The sequence below is a fragment of the Hydra vulgaris genome, chromosome 15 (assembly GCF_038396675.1).
Source record: "Hydra vulgaris chromosome 15, alternate assembly HydraT2T_AEP".
NCBI lineage: Eukaryota > Metazoa > Cnidaria > Hydrozoa > Anthoathecata > Hydridae > Hydra > Hydra vulgaris.
The window spans coordinates 18304090-18323355 of NC_088934.1; the positions used below are offsets into that span (position 1 = coordinate 18304090).

General features: G+C 25.6%; 1 protein-coding gene across 4 annotated transcripts in view; it reads right to left on the reverse strand.

The window, feature by feature from the left end:
* LOC136092364 (uncharacterized) overlaps window positions 1-19266 on the reverse strand; it is a 244938-nt gene that overhangs the window by 148663 nt on the left and 77009 nt on the right. For all 4 annotated transcript variants that reach the window (XM_065820432.1, XM_065820433.1, XM_065820430.1 and 1 more), the window contains exons 16-19: window positions 18012-18260; window positions 17627-17791; window positions 12468-12718; window positions 2316-2490 (exon numbers count right to left, since the gene is read on the reverse strand). In XM_065820432.1, coding sequence (XP_065676504.1) covers window positions 2316-2490; window positions 12468-12718; window positions 17627-17791; window positions 18012-18260 — 840 coding nt within the window. The remainder of the gene's footprint in view (window positions 1-2315; window positions 2491-12467; window positions 12719-17626; window positions 17792-18011; window positions 18261-19266) is intronic.

The following is a 19266-nucleotide window of genomic DNA, read 5'->3' on the forward strand; positions in this document are numbered from 1 at the left end:
TACTTTTTACAATTTTTTATACACATGTTTGATTGTAAATTAACTTTTTTTTGTTTGAAATGTATTTGTACTCAATTGCTTAGTTATTTATAATAAATTTATTTAGTTGTGCACATTTAACGTTTTAAAGACAATTTCCTTTTTTAAAGAAACATGTATCAAGGGGATACCAAAAAATTAATAACTCATGAATAATTTACGTTCACTTCATATTAATCTTATTAATTAAAGTTCATGTTATAAAAAAAATAACAAGAATTTAGCTTTACTTTTTCGTCAATTTAAAGCATGATGAAGTGTTATTATTTTGTCTAAGTAACTAAAAACGTATTGTGTTGAACTTAGTAATGTCTAGGAAAATGGTTATGCCATACACTGATATGACCTATGTCAGTTGTAAATTACTCAAATAACATTAAATAATTGGTAAATTAATTTATTTTAATTTTACAGATGGTTTAATTTTTTAATTTGAAGGCGTTTTCTTAAAAAGGTATTAGTTAAGGTTTCGCAACTTTAAATTGTGGAAAACAGCCACTATAAATTAAGTAACAGACCGACCGTAACCCGTGTTAAGGGTTGCTTTCTGCTAGTTAAATTTATTTATTAATTTGAACTATTTGATTTGCTAACTTTAACAATAACTAACTTAATATGTTATTGTAACTTTTATTAATTATTTATCACCAAATTATAACTTTAACTAGTAACTATTTGTGTTTTTTTCAAATAATATCGACAATAAAATTTAAATCAAGGTTTTAACTGAAAAATTAATATTATAATAGTTTATAATGGTTGTAATTTATTAATAAACTCAGTTACTTAAATATATAATTTAAAAATAAAAATTTCAAATCAAACAATTAAATTTAAATTTGTAAAACTTTAGAAACTTTATAAAATGCTTAAAAAAATTATCAAAGAGCATCCTTAAATCCACTTAATAATAAATTATTGTAATAACTCTTTATCTTTATTATAAACTATTATTTTTAACTTTAACAAATACCAATAACGGCAATTTTATTTCAAGTTGTACACAATTAATAATTTAAAATTTCTTATGTTATTTTTATATTGATATTTAATAATTAAATTTCAATAATTTTTAGAGACTACACTAAACTTATTTGTACTATGAAAGTAAAAATGCTATTTATTATTTTTAACTTTAAATAAATTCATTTGTTGAAACCTTATCTTGTTTTCTAAACCACAAAAGATTTGTCAATGAACTTATAGACTAATTTGCAACACCTGTAATTTTTATTCTCCAGTCTTCAATACTCTACATGACTAAACCGCTAAAGCATTCTAAAACCATAGAATTGCAAAGATTGTTTGGAAAACGACTTTTAGTCCAAAACCACTATTATTATTTTTAGAATAGTAATGTTTTTACTTGTAAATAATTATTGTCAAAAAAACTATTTTATGATTTTATTTAAACTTTTTATTTACAAATAAAGTCAAAATCCATAATTTTTGCCCTCAAGGCTAAAATGCTCAACGTATCTAAAACACTTAGAAAATCTTTAAAATTGAAAAGATAGTTGTTTATAAACATTAAGTTTATAAATAATTATCTAAAAGCTAAAGTAAAATTTAAAAATTAAAGGTTTGTAAATGGAAATATTTATTTTTTTAAAATCACTTTTACTATATTGTTAAAAAAATTTTTTTATTTATAAATAGAGCCAATAATAAACTTTGTTATGGCTTCAACACAGATCAAATAATTAGGTTGACATGCCTAGGAGAATTTTGCAATTATAATTTACATTTACTTTTTTACTCACCTGCTGTAGACAAAGCTAACTAAAAAAATATTTATTGTAAACTTACTGTTTATATTTGTCTATAATAATATCTTACTTCATCTAAGATCTACAGACATAACTTAAGGTAATTTTACACTGTGACGAGGATTTTATTTAAATTTTATACAGTGACAAGGGTTTGTGATTGTGCTTCTGCTTTGTCTCTAGTAATTTAGTAATTTTTTCAGAAAATTCATTTCAGGCTTGAAAACAATCCCCTTTCTATCTACCCTAACCCTTCCCTACAACTGCAGATTAACTTTACTACTGATGAATATTTTGAGGCTAGTTTATAGTTTTATTGATAAATTTTGTTGATATTTTAAAATATTTAATGTATATAAATAGCAAAATTTCATAATAATGAAACTATAAGTAATTAAAAAAAAATTAAAAAACAACCTGTGATTGTCTTTTTTTATATAAACAACAATAAGAGCAGCAAAGAAAAATTTTAAACAATTTTTGATAAGTTTTAATTATCAATATTACCTTTTTTCCACTTTCCCATTTGAGCCCGTACTGCTTCAATATCTCGTTTAACTTCAGCTAATGTATTTTGTGCAGCTTCAAACAAATCATTTGCTTTCTTTCTGGCGTCTTCTATAACTTTTTTTGCAGCTTCTGTCACTTCCCCTATTACACCAACCCCAACGCAACCATTAAACTAAAACAATTTTGAAATGCTCCAAAGAATTTTACACTGAACAATAACATAAACATTAAAAAAAGATTAAGAAATTGTTTATTTTTTTATTCAAAATTTTCAAGTTAAAACAACTCAAACGAGTTTATCATAGAACTATGTACACCACACTAGTTTTGTAATTGGTGATTAAATGTGTAAAGCTTGTTTGCGATTGATTGCTAAAAACTCCTAATGTCATTTATTTCAATAACTATAATTATATATACACAACAAATCAGCAAACTAGTACAACTAATAAATATCCAAAAATATCAACAACAAAATTGTGCTGTAATAAAAAAAAACTGATATAATTATTAAATATTACATATTAAAATGGTTAACTATTAAAACACATAAAAATTAAAGAACTTTTTTATTAAACTTTTTAATAAGTTGTGATTTTATTTACATTTAAAATTTATTCATTACATCAAAACTTGTTTAGAAAATACTTTTAAAAAACAAACACAAGAAAATTAGAAGAAATAAAAATTTATTTTGTTTTCAATTGATTTTATTATTATTTATATACATATATTTATAAAGTTTACAAATTGGATTTGTATAGGCATGAATGCTTGTCATACAAATATACTAATAATAAATTGTTTTATCTTCTTTTAGATAATTGTCTAGTTTGTTTTTGATTTTATTGTTGATTTGCATGTAATAAGATTGAAATAACAATTAAAATTAAAGATGATTGAATCAAGTTAATAAAATGACAGAACTTCAAACAATTCATCTTGAATCTAACAATTACTCTATAACAACCAAGACACATTTATATATTTTTAAGAAAAGTTTTGCTAATTTATAAGTGTATTTATTTCTAATTCCTTTCTATACAACATGTTGTATAGAAAGGAATTAGAAATGCTGTAACATTTGCATCTTGGTGATTTTTTTTTTAGAATGAGCAAGCTGTTCAAAAAAGCCCCAACATTTATATTTAAACAAACCATCAAATCTTTAACTCATTTCCGAGAAAAACAACAACATATTTTGTAATAGATTCAATAACTTTCTGACTTGGCTTATGATCAACTAGTAAGCTGAATTTACTTTAGAGATTGTGCTAAATAAATAATGGAGACTACAAACTGTTGTTAGGATCAAAACTGATTAAAAACAAGTATTAACTAAAAATGTTTATTTTTCAACAACAGCAAAAAAAAAAAAAGAAGCTAGAATCTACATTCTAGATCAACAGATAAAAGTATGATTTGAAACTAAAAAAAATATTTTCTTGTGGCAGTAAGCTCAAAATTCTAATTTAGCTGATTTGACTTTACAAATTGTGTAGAGTATCATTGTTAATAAAATTTATGCAAATAACAAGCAATATGACAGCATAAAAGATCTCAAAATATATGTTTTATATATATATATTATACATTATATATATCGTTTGACAATATTATATATATATATATATATATATATATATATATATACATATATATATATATATATATATATATATATATATTCAAACTTTTATAAATATAAAAAAATTACTTACAATATGATCTGTAACAATATATTTTCTTCAACTTGATAATATTAGTTACTCTTTTTATTAAAGATTTTTTATTAAAGGTCCAGACATAGTTTTTCACCCCATTTTTTAATTTAAAAAAATAGCTTAGACTACAGTCAAGGTACACCACCAGTGGTGTACCTTGGAGGTATGTATGTTGTTCTCTTTTTATAATTTGAGAAAATTATCAAAGAGAAAAAACAATTTGAGAAAAATAATTACTATTTAAGAAATACACACATCATATAAGACTAAAGAAAGTCTTAATAAACAAAAAAATATCATAATAAACTATAACAATTAAAAAAATACTTTTATAACAAATATTACTCATAATAGTATTTACAAAATCATACAAGTCTACACCTTGGTGATACCACCAAGGTACACAACATTAGCTACCATTACAAAATCGCTACTAAATACTTATAGGTTAGGAGTTAAGCAGTTTCAAACATGTGTAAATGTTGCTGAAAACATGCTTTACAAATTTTGATAATCAGTTTTAAAATAAAGTTTACACCTACAGTTGTAGAAAAAAAAGAATACGTCCTAAATAAGTTACTTTTTGGTACCGGAAACAAACATTAATTTTCATTGCCAAAACAAATGTGTTAAGCAGTGATAAAACAACTTATTATGAGCCTTTAATGGCCAATACATGCAAATAAAATTTCCGTTTGAATTCATTACTTAAGATGGCAGCACAATTGATGTGCCTCTAAGGTACAAACACCACTAAATATATATATATATATATATATATATATATATATATATATATATATATATATATATATATATATATATATATATATATATATATATATATATATATAAATATATATATATATAAAAATATATATACATAAATATAATGTATTATATATATATATATATATATATATATATATATATATATATATATATATATATATAGAGATATATATATATCATAGTAATGAATGAACAAAACATCTTAATGAGAGAAAAAGCAAAACATTTTAAAACAATGCATGCCACTTTTAGCAGAATAATTTGCCATTATTAAAGATACAATACTATTCAAAATCTTCTAGGTCCTGCAAGACTCAGCATTTCAAATAAAAGAAATGAACGTTTACTTATTCGCATAGTGAAAAAAATAGAAGTTTATCATCTACTGATCTCAGTCAAAAAGGACAAAAAGCTTCTGGTGTTGTTGCTAGTGCTCAAACAATTAGAAGAGTAAAACACAGTAAGAGTAAAACTACAAAAACACAACTACATGTGGCAAGCTGCTTGCAAAAAACTACGTCTATTGATAAAAATCAGAAACAAGAAAAACCTGGTATTTAGCTCATAAAAGTTGGTCTATGAGCATGTGGCACAAAGATCTTATCAGAGATGAAATAAACGTTGAAGTTGGTTAAAGAAAAAACCAAGTAATGCTGAGAAGAAAACCACATTACAAAATGGACCTAAATTGTTCTACGAATAGAACAAAACATGGTATTAGCAGTATAGGCATCTGGGTCTGCATGAACTATAAAGGTGTTGATTGTTTCAAAATATTTGATGGAAGGCTTTATTCTCTAAGATATTTAGACATATTGGATAATTATTTGATGCCTTCTATTGACATTTTCCTAAAAGACATGGGAATCTTCCCACAAGATAATGCTACATGCTGCTAAGATTTTCAAGCAATTGTTTGAGGAAAACAACATTAAAACCATGTCTTGGCCTGCCAATAGTCCAGATCTCAATTACATAGAGAACTTGTGATCTGGATTAAACCACAATCTTGGTAGAATTGAAATAAACGATCTGGACCAGCTGAAAGAATCGGTAACAAAATTATTGAATAGTGATCCAAAAGTGATTACTCAGAAATTAGTGATCTCCATGCAGAATCATACCAATGAATGCTAAAAAGCAAAAGGATTGTCAACAAAACATTAATTTTTTTTTTTTTATGTTTTTTATTTTTTTATTAAGGTTTGTTAATTTTGTTTTGATGGTTAGTTTATTTTGGCCACATTTTTTTGTTGATAAAAATGAACACAAACTTTAATTTCAATACTTTAGTTTTTAATTTTTTTAATTTTTATTACTTTATAACAAATTTATATTGTGATTATTTAATTTATTTCAATAAAAAAAAAAAAACTTAGGAAATAATCACTTTTAGTTTATAAAATATTTAATTTCAAACTTATATTTATAAAAAAATAACATTATTGATTATTATTAATGTTTAATACTGTATATATATATATATATATATATATATATATATATATATATATATATATATATATATATATATATATATATATATATATATATATATATATATATATATATGTATATATATGTATATATATGTATATATATGTATATATATGTATATATATATATATAAATATATATGTATATATATATATATATATATATATATATATATATATATATATATATATATATATATATATATATATATATCTGTGTTACGAAGGTAACAACCATCGCCACTCAAGCGTATAGATAATAACCATACTCACTCAAGCGTGCACAAAAAGAAGTTATAAACAAACAATTCACTCAACAAAACGCCAAGAAACGATAGTTAATAAACAACTTGTGTACGAACTGAGACGCGTCTAGCGTCCTCAAAATATATAAAATAGTCAGAGAGGAGGAGATATAGAAGGAGACAGTCGGAGAGAATCAGAGACAGTCAGAGAGTGAGCGAGTTCAGTGGAAGAGCGAGAGGAAGTTGTATGGTGGCGCAGGAGGAACGAACCTGTTGTATTAGTTTATTATATGTTGTAATAATATTATATATGTTAAAGAAACAATATCGAGTTCAGACTAATGGTTTATGATCTATATATACAAATAAATATTCAAAATAAAGTTACCGTGTAACATTTTGGAGGAACTGCCCTGATTCATGTGGATTTCATCTCTGCTTGGACCGACCGATTCAGCGCTGTAAGTAAAGATTGATATTCGATAGTTCAACTTTAAATACATTAGACGAAAACCTGCAATTAGTATATGAACTAGATATAGTATTGAAATTAAACATTGACATTTACTTATGAGTCACCTACGATTGGGAAAAATCTGCCCGTTCACCGAACCTAATCCTTGTTCCGATACCGCCAACAACATTCACAACTCTCTCAGTGATTCCTCCTCTGACTCAAATCACGCGTTAGACATATCCGAAACCAACCCATTTAAACAAGACGATAGCCGCTCTCCAACAAATAGTCCTGGACAAAACAAAATGTCTCTAGAACAAATCATTGAACGCTTAGTAACAAGACCCATTCAAGAATTACAGCCTAAACCATTTAAAGGAACGGAAAACGAAGACATCACAGAGTGGCTAGCCAGTTTCCGTCGCATTGCACTTCATAACCAATGGACAGACGTAAGAAAATTAACTTTGTTCCCCTTATATTTAGAAGGAAGTGCCTTAGTTTTTTATGAAACCCTTCCCGCCCACATTAGAAACGATTTCCAACAACTCCAAGAACAGTTCCGGCAATATTATGATAACGCAAGCATTGAATAACACATTGATTGACGCAAGCGTGGAATCAAAAAATGGAACTCTTCAGCTTGACGCAGGATACCGACCTCACATCCTACATTAATACTTTAGATAAGCTGAGCCAACAACTCGGTATAGACGGAGAAACAAAACTAAACTTATTTATCAAAGGTCTGAAGCCAAACCTACGCGATGCGTTAAAACTTAAACAACCAGTCAACTATCAAACTGCAGTAGCGTTTGCTAAATTGCAAGACACAGTTACATCAGACTCAACCATCTCCCGGTTAGAGGCTAAGTTGGATGCACTCTTGAATCCTCATAAACAATCTATTGTAGCTGCTACCTACCGCGAATCCCCTGACTTAAACCATCGAATTGTGGAATTGCAAAAAGAAGTAGAATCGCTAAAGCGAAACAAAAACTTTCTTACCTTGCATGAAAAATTTCGTCCAAACGGGCGTAATCTACGTACAAGTGACGGTCAGGTTATATGTAATCGATGCTTAAGAGTAGGACACACCCAAAGATCATGCTCCGAGAACATGTCCCATTACCCAAAGCAAACTCATTACCAACAGATATCGCCGCAACCCAATCGCTGGAACCCTAATATCCCGCCCTCGACGTTATCGAATAATATTCCTTCTCCAAATTGACAATTCCAGACAAATGCGTCAAGGAATAACTCGTATTCAGGTAACCGTACACCCCAACAACATGCCAACACACTCGATTCAGATCCTGATGAGAAACCTGGTCCCGAAATCTGGGGTAAAGTTTTCGATTTTAGAGTACTTATTCTTATGAACACTGGTGCTAATTGTAGTATTTTGGATGAAACCATCTTTAAAAGTATTAAAAATCAGGTTGATAAACCTAAACCTCACCATGGTACGCTGAAAATGGCTAATGGAGCTTCACTCCAAGTCCTTGGAAACATCTCATGTCCAATCACTATCGGAAGCAATGTATTTGAGCATGAAATGCTAATTGCTAAAAACTTAACCCATCCGGTTATTTTAGGATACAACTTTATGAGCTAATTTAAGATCAGATTAGACTGTGGAAATCATCTGATTAAAATTGGAGAAAAATTAAGTGTACCAATGATACGAGAACTAATTAACAACAAATTTAATCATAGTAAAATCATGGGCGACTCCTTAGGTCACCTTCACACACAAAGTAATACAATTGCTAGCAAACCGGCGTCTGTTTTTGAGACTTCGTTAAACGCAAGTACGCTTAACTACCAACCCAGGAATGTTGATTCCAACAAGAAACCTCGAAAACAAGAGAATTCGACACCGATATCCGATACGCTTATTAATCAAGATAAACCTATTCTATCCCAGCCGCTGTCTAACCACCACTGTGAACAACCAATGGTTAGGACCACAGTATGTGCCTTGAAGGAAATCAAAGCGATACGAAAGTGTGAAACTATCCTGACCTTAACGCACACTCAAGGAAATGATGAAGATTGCCCCACTACACCAGAGATTTATGGTTTTGGAGAAAAACCAACAACAGAGATAACTCTAAACACCGAAGTGCTCATGGAGGCTACAGAAACAAGTGAAGAATTTAACTTGGAGGAAACTGACGAAGAAACACATGAAGTAAATACAAGCGCTCCAGAAAATGAACCACCTTTAGAACAAACTCACGGAATTGATTCCGATGTATATAGAATGGAAGAAATTCTCGACAAAAGAACAAGAAGAGGAAAAATCCAATACCTAGTCAAATGGAAAGGTTATCCCGCTGACCAAAATACTTGGGAGCCAGAAGAAAATATTTTTGATTCCCAAGTGATAAAGAGATACCTTGATAAAAAAAAAATCGGAAAATGTTTGTCTATTTCAGCTCTAATCACAACACGTCGAAACATACAGGCATTTATATTGGCAAAGTGTATGATTGTACTAAAGTACACCCAATTGGAGTCTATCAATTACCCACAATTGACACATGTTCGCACAACATGCATTCACTTAATGACTCTGTTAAAACATTTATAGCCGATGTATATGTCTATCTTCCACAAAGCACGACTATCCAACTTTACCATTGCTACGCTGGAAAAGACACCCCCACATGCCGTACCAACTTTTTCAATCAACATCCCCAAGAAAGAACAAACACCCCTCACGTAGATGCAAATGTCCAACATGTAAGGTTGATACAACAAAGTAGAAATATTAGTCTACGGTAATGACAGGATCTTTGAACAAGAGTCCTGGATGGGATTTGAGACACCCCAACCACCACAAGTTTCCTACGGTCAAGATGTTTCCTGTAGTTTATTACAATGAGTTTTATGATGATGTTTTATGTTGCTGTTTCGCAATGATGCTGTTTTATGTTGCTGTTTTGCAATCATGCTGTTTAGCAATGATTTTTATGATGTTTTATGTTGCTGTTTCGCAATGATGCTGTTTTCATGTTGCTGTTTCGCAATGATGCTGTTTAGCAATGATTTTTATGATGATGTTTTATGTTGCTGTTTCGCAATGATGCTGTTTCGCAATGATGCTGTTTAGCAATGATTTTTATAATGATGTTTTATGTTGCTGTTTCGCAATGATGCTGTTTTTATGTTGCTGTTGCGCAACGATGCTGTTTAGCAATGATTTTTGTGATAATGTTTTATGTTGCTGTTTCGCAATGATGCTGTTTAGCAATGATTTTTATGATGATGTTTTTATGTTGCTGTTTCGCAATGATGCTGTTTTTATGTTGCTGTTTCGCAATGATGCTGTTTTTATGTTGCTGTTACGCAACGATGCTGTTTAGCAATGATTTTTGTGATAATGTTTTATGTTGCTGTTTTGCAATGATGCCATTTAGCAATAATTTTTTTTCTGAGTCCGAGGACGGACTTTTCCCTTTCCCCTTAGTAAAGTTACGAAGGTAACAACCTTAGCCACTCAAGCGTATAGATAATAACCATACTCACTCAAGCGTGCACAAAAAGAAGTTATAAACAAACAATTCACTCAACAAAACGCCAAGAAACGATAGTTAATAAACAATTTGTGTACGAACCGAGACGCCTCTAGCATCCTCAAAATATATAAAATAGTCAGAGAGGAGGAGATATAGAAGGAGACAGTCGGAGAGAATCAGAGACAGTCAGAGAGTGAGCGAGTTCAGTGGAAGAGCAAGAGGAAGTTGTATGGTGGCGAAGGAGGAACGAACCTGTTGTATTAGTTTATTATATGTTGTAATAATATTATATATGTTAAAGAAACAATATCGAGTTCATACTAATGGTTTATGATATATATATACAAATAAATATTCAAAATAAAGTTACCGTGTAACACTGTGTGTGTGTGTATATATAGGCCTCGACTGGAAGCAAGAGCTCTCGCTCTTGGTCACACTCCTTTAAAATGGTTTAAGGGAGCAATTTGCAAGTCTCACAAAAGTATAATTTTTTCTCTAAAAAGTATAATTAAAGGATTGTAACTAAAATGAAAAACACCAAGTCATTTTTATGAAAAAACAAATTAATTGCATAATAAACTGCAATGCTTTTTAAAAGGCACAGTTGTTGCACGAAAAAAAAATACATCAAAAGAGTTTTAAATGCAAGTTTTTTTTTAACAAGATAAAATTATTACACTATATTATATTGATAAAATGTAATATTAATTAATAAAAAATAAAATTTTACACTCTAAATTATTGCATAACAATTTTTATTTTATGTAATGAATTATACATTTTGTATATAACAATTACTTTAATATATTATTTACTTTTATTGTAGAATTTTTAATTGTTGTAACAATTCTTAAAATGCCTGCATTCTATTACAATAAGAAAATATAAGGCATTTTTTATAAGCAGCAAAAACCTTTAAAGCTCTCTTTCAAACTTTGTATCAAATAAGTAGTGTTGTTAATAAATATGCAGATAGCAAGTGTAAAAATATATGTAATATATATATATATATATATATATATATATATATATATATATATATATATATATATATATATATATATATATATATATATATATATACATATATATATATATATATATATATATATATGTATATATATATATATATATATATATATATATATATATATATATATATATATATATATATATATGTATATATATATATATATATATATATATAATAAATATATGTAATAAGTATATATAATAAATATATGTAATATTTATATGTAAAATATATACAATGAATGACGCTACTTATGTATATATTCTTGTAACACTAACGTTACAAACATAAGCTTGTAACGTATAAAACTAAATTTTGTATTTAATTAGCAATTTTTTTAATAAATGGCTCGTGCGAAAACCAAAAACTCTCGTAAGAAGCTATTTAGAGGAGCAGCTCGCATGACTTGCCATGTTCATTTTAGGAGAGCTTTTTTCTGTTCTTGCACTTATTTACACCCGCCGAGGCCTATATATATATATATATATATATATATATATATATATATATATATATATATATATATATATATATATATATATATATCAGTAATAAAAGTAATTTTTCGATAGACAGTGCTCAATACAAAAGTAGAGCAAATATATATATATATATATTATATAAATAATATATATATATATTATTGTATTATTAGTGTATATATATATATATATATATATATACACGTTAACGTCATCTCCGAGTAATGTTACAAATTTAATTGTACTTTATTATTATTTTAATATAATATAATATTATATATATATATATATATATATATATATATATATATATATATATATATATATATATATATATATATATATATATATATATCATAAAAAAACACAATAATTTAAATAACATACTTTAAATGATTCCAATCTTTTGTTAGCATATGAAGCTTCTATTGTAATACTCATTGTTAATACATTAAACAAGTTGCCATGAACTTCAAAAGTAAATTTGTTATTAGTAATCTGAATGTCAACACTAGCTGTTATTCCAAGAATGCTGATGTATCCCCTGATGCAGACTTCAAACGTATTAGAGTTTATATTAATGTACAAGACAGGTCCTGATTCTGGTTCATCAGCAGATCGATAAAGTTGAATTGCTCCTATTAAAATCAATTTATAAATTATTTGAATAAAGTCAACTTAAAAGTAAATTTAAAGAAGCGAAAATTAGTTATTAGGCCTAGAAAATTAACTTGAAATTAAAGCTATTACTCATTATACTACATATACTTATATCTATCTATTCTATATCTATTTATCAATTGAATAAAAAGCTATAAAAATAAGCAGCTTTGCGAGCCACACCACTTGCAGTGCCAATTTGCAAGTCAATTTATATTTACAATGCCTGCTTGGATATTTTATATAATTTCATACTAATTTATATATATATATATATATATATATATATATATATATATATATATATATATATATATATATATATATATATATATATATATATATATATATATATATACATATATATATATATATATATATATATATATATATATATATATATATATATATATATATATATATATATATATATAAATTAGTATGTAAAAATGTTTACAAATATCTTAATTTGCAATCTGTAACTGGCTACACATCAGTGTAGCCAAATTAACCAAGAAATGCAATCTATGAAGTAAGTTTATGTTTATTCTACTTCATCATGTTATATATTTAAAAGCACTAAATATTACTTTTCATTTTATTTGTGGAGAAAAAAAAACTGCTTGAAAATAAATAAAATATCCAAGCAGGCATTGTAAATTTAAATTGACTTGCAAATTGGCACTGCAAGCGTTGCGGCTCGCAAAGCTGCTTATTTTTATAGCTTTTTATTAAAAAATTTGTGCTGACAAATATCAAAAAGAATGCACAAGCATTTATTTTCTGGTGATGATGGTGATGATGATGGTGATAATGATGGTAACGATGGTGATGATGATGGCAATGATGGTGATGATGATGGTGATGATGGTGATGATGGTAATGATGGTGATGATGATGGTGATAATGATAGTGATGGTGATGATGGTGATGATGATGATGATGATGATGATGATGATGATGATGATGATGATGATGATGATGATGATGATGATGATGATAATGATGATGATGATGATGGTGGTGGTGGTGATGATGATAATAGTTTCATTTCTGAAAATTCTTTTACATTTTGATTATATCTAGATTTTAGAAATTATTTTTATTCATAATAGTTAATACATTTTTCTAGACTTGGCTTTTATTTATATCATTTCAAGATTTTTTATAAAGGATATATGTTCATATAACCTTCATGAAAAAGATAGCATACTCAAAATATATAAATAATGTATTTCTATTAGTTTTAATAAATATTACCTGTTATAAAATTATCAATAAGATGATATCTTTCCTAATGTTATGCTTTCTATTTATTTTGAACAAGAAGATGTAAATGTATATAGTACTATAGTTCTATTGGTTTTAAATTAAGTTTTTATGCTGGTTTAAAATTAAGTTTTTCTATTGATTTTAGATTAAGTCAAGCTTAAGGTTAGCTATTCAATACACAACATATCTAAAGCTAGGCCATTCATTTATGAATTAGAAATTACAAATTGAATGAAAATAGAATATTAATGATAAATTGTTAAGACAGTAATTTTTTGTATTTGTTTTTTAGTTTTTAAACACATTTGTCATTGTAGTAGAGACTGTGATTTAAATGTTGAATTTTTTTTTTGTTGCTTTCAGACATAGTAAAAACCCCTGTGATGGTATTGGTTGGGCTGATAAAAGTAGTAGTATGTCAAGAAAGTTTAAAATAAGTAATGCTGTCTTTTTGTATTGCCAAAATGGCAATTATTTGAATGTCTTCTCAAAGAAGTAACTTAACTAAACTCGATCACATTTTGAAAAAAGATATTTATATTATAGTACACTATTACTGCCACAAAGATGTATCATTATATTAATACTATTAGTTCAAATAAGCGAGTGGTTGCAAGTTCGATTCCCACCACGCCCCTGGTAGTACCGCGCTCAACTTGTTTCTCCACGCAGCAGCCTTGTTTGTCAAGGTTTGTGTTTCGGAGTTATAGAGTTGAGAGAGGGTTATAACCACAAGTAGCCTCCCCATCTGTAGTGGCCTTCTTGGCTTTGGGGAGGTGAATTACAAACAAAACAAAAAAAAACAAAAAATACATTAGGTTATAAAAATAAAGTGTGGATAAACATACTAAGGCAATTGGTATTATTCCAAAAAACAAAAATAATAAAGAAATTTCATTGAACATTAAAAAATAAAATGAATCTGACTTGACTCTTGCATGCTTAAAAAAGGGTCTTCAAAAGTGTGAGGTAGGTGGGAAAATTTTTCAAATATAAATAAGCATCCTTTTTCATGTATTAAGCACCTAAGAGTAAATCTTCAATTTCAGCAATCTTTATATATATATATATATATATATATATATATATATATATATATATAATATATATATATATATATATATATATATATATATATATATATATATATATATATACATATATATATATATATACATATATATATATATACATATATATATATATATATATATATATATATATATATATATACATATATATATATATATACATATATATATATATATATATATATATATATATATATATATATATATATATATATGTATGTATGTATATATATATTTATATATGTATGTATACATATATATTTTATATATATATATATATATATATATATATATATATATATATATATATATATATATATATATATATATATATGTATGTATGTATATATATATTTATATATGTATGTATACATATATATTTTGAATTTTTACACCAAAAATACAAACATCCGCTTTAGATTTAAAAAATATAAGCAGTTAGTCAAAAAATAATTGGTATTATTCCAAAAAACAAAAATAATAAAGAAATTTCATTGAACATTAAAAAATAGACTATATGGCATGTTTTTATAATAAATTTGTGGATAAAGATTGCTGAAGTTGAAGATGTACTCTTGGGTGCTTAATACATGGAAAGGGACATTTATTTTTGAAAAATTTAACCATCCACCCAACACTTTTGAGGACTCTTGTTTTCAGCACGCAAGTCAGATTCATACATCCAAACTCTTAAGTTATATAATTTCTACATATATATATTTTGTTTGGATGTTTCTGCATAATATATTTTGTTTGGATGTATGAATCTGACTCTTGCATGCTTAAAAAAGGGTCTTCAAAAGTGTGAGGTAGGTGGGAAAATTTTTCAAATATAAATAAGCATCCTTTTTCATGTATTAAGCACCTAAGAGTAAATCTTCAATTTCAGCAATCTTTATATATATATATATATATATATATATATATATATATATATATATATATATATATATATATATATATATATATATACATATATATATATATACATATATATATATATATATATATATATACATATATATATATATACATATATATATATATATATATATATATATATATATATATATATATATATATATATACATATATATATATATATATATATATATATATATATATATATATATATATATATATATATATGTATGTATGTATATATATATTTATATATGTATGTATACATATATATTTTGAATTTTTACACCAAAAATACAAACATCCGCTTTAGATTTAAAAAATATAAGCAGTTAGTCAAAAAATAATAAAAATAAACAAGTATTTAGATAATGTTGTTGCAATATGGTTTACATATTTTTTGTAATTTGGTATTTGACTATTTTCCAAATCCAGTGGGGATTCGAAAGAAGGAGTTTCAGGAAGAAGTTGCAGCTACCCCTTTCCTATGCTCATGACTAAACTAGTTATTAAACTACTAGGTAAATTTAAAAAAATTTCCAAAAAAAATTTTTAAATAACAAATTAATTTAAATTATTTAATTATTAAATAACAAATTAATTTAAATTAATTAATTATTAAATAACACTATATTGAAGATTTAATTTAAAAAATTGTTTTAAAAAACATTTTATTTCCTTTGTTACAAAATTTAAGTTTTTCAAAAACCTGAAAAGGTGTTATCATTAATTTAACATGGACTGCAAATGATGTACAAATAAACAATTCTGTGACCTAAGTCTTAGTCATTTTTGGATGATTTCCTTTAGAATGACCCAATAGTATTATACTTTGTTGTAATTATTGTTACTTAATTATAATTTATTACACAATTATATATTACTAAACTATACTATTATCTATATTATCAAATTAGTATTAAAATACATATATATATATATATATATATATATATATATATATATATATATATATATATATATATATATATATATATATATATATATATATATATATATATTATTTATTATATATATATATATATATATTATTATAAGTTTACTTTGATTAACTTATTGTTAATCAAAGTAAACTTAACAAACTCAAATTTTAGATTGTTTAGTGTCTTAGACTTACTTAAAAGTTATGATAAAAGGCACATCAATAAAATATATTTATTACAAGTTTGGTTCTCAAAAGAAAATGTTTATGGAGGTTAAGGTGTCATCCTCAACCCCTGTGCCCCTTTCTCATTCCTCTGGCCCCCTAACAACGCTATATACATGTATATTCATACTATATATATATATATATATATATATATATATATATATATATATATATATATATATATATATATATATATATATATATATATATATATATATATATATATATATATATATATATATATATATATATGTATATATATATATATATATATATACATTTTTTTATATACATATTTTTATATTATAGCCATTTTAACATTTACATTTATAGCTTCATATTATTAAGTGTGTAAACAAAAAATTAAATTTAAGCTAAAATAACATTTTAATCATGACAGACATTTTATTAAAAATTTTAAATATTCATACCAGCTCCCCAATCATTGATTGGATCAAACATTGCATTCAAGAAAAATGCTTTTTCTCTGGGGTTGAACTTAAGATCACATGCAATGTTATAGCCAAACACAGAAATCTTTCCTTTTAACATATAGCCGGGTGGGACAGAAAACTCCAAACCAGGAATATTTATATCTGAAAATGCCAAGAATTAAAGTTAAAAAACTAAATTGCTATATCTGTATTACTTTGGTATAAAAAACTTTTTCTTAATTTTAAAAGGTTTTCAGTATTTAATAAAATAATAAACAAAACTTATGAACTGATTTACACCCAGTTTTAGATAATTAATTTTAACGTAAAAATAAAACCAGTATTTCTATCATCCAAATAAAAATAAAACAAATATTTATACCATCTGAATAAAAACTAACAGCAACAATGAACTCGCCAATGAAACCACTGCTTGCAATCATTTCTGGTAAAGTTTTTGTACTACCAAGTGCTCGCAAAATGTTTTCTAAAGTTAGGTCTGCACCAAAGCTACGTGCATAAAAAAAAGAGTTAAGAGGGTTTGCTGTATCAAAACCAAAATAACCTTGGAACTTAAACAACTCTTGGGAATTTCCATTAAGATTACCAATCCATATTTCTGCACCCATTTCTGAAAATATTTTAAATATATTTATGAATATAGACAAACATTTTGAAACTCAATATGTGGATCATTTAGTAATAGAGTTTTAATTTTCATTTAATTAGAGTTTTAAAATCATTTAATTAAAATTTTTTCATTTAATACTGTGTTTCATCAATAAAGACTCATCAGAAAATTTCTGATGAGTCTTTATTGATGAAACACAGTGTTAAATGAAAAAAATTTTAGTTGAGTGATTTTCTAATAATTTATATATATATATATATTTATTTATTTATACATATATATTTAAAATATAAAGCAAAAAACAACAGCTGTTTACAAAATAAATTTTTCTTTGTAGTGTGTGTGTGTGTGTGTGTGTGTGTGTGTGTGTGGGTGTGTGTGTGTATATATAATCATATATATGCTTCAATGTCATGGAGTTATTAAAAAATCACAGCCTCAATATATATATATATATATATATATATATATATATATATATATATATATATATATATATCTTCTATAGCTTGTTTAGATAAGCATTTGCTTACTAGCTTTGCTTATCTTTATAGCATACAGTGTTTTCAGAAAAATAAGAAAAAAACAAAGAATAATGAAAGAAAAGATTGCTGCCCCATCCCAAACCCTCAGTCGATGTAGCAGCACTCTGCTGCGAGTCAGGCTATTTGTCAGTTAGTGTATGTACTGAAGCCCCCGGCATCTATATATATATATATATTTATATATATATTTATATTTATATATATATATATATATATATATATATATATATATATATATATATATATATATATGTATATGTATGTATGTATGTATGTATGTATGTATGTATGTATATATATATATATATATATATATATATATATATATATATATATATATATATATATATATATGTATTTGTATATGTATATGTATATATATGTATATATATATATATATATATATATATATATATATATAAATATAAATATATATACATTTATATACATATACAAACAAA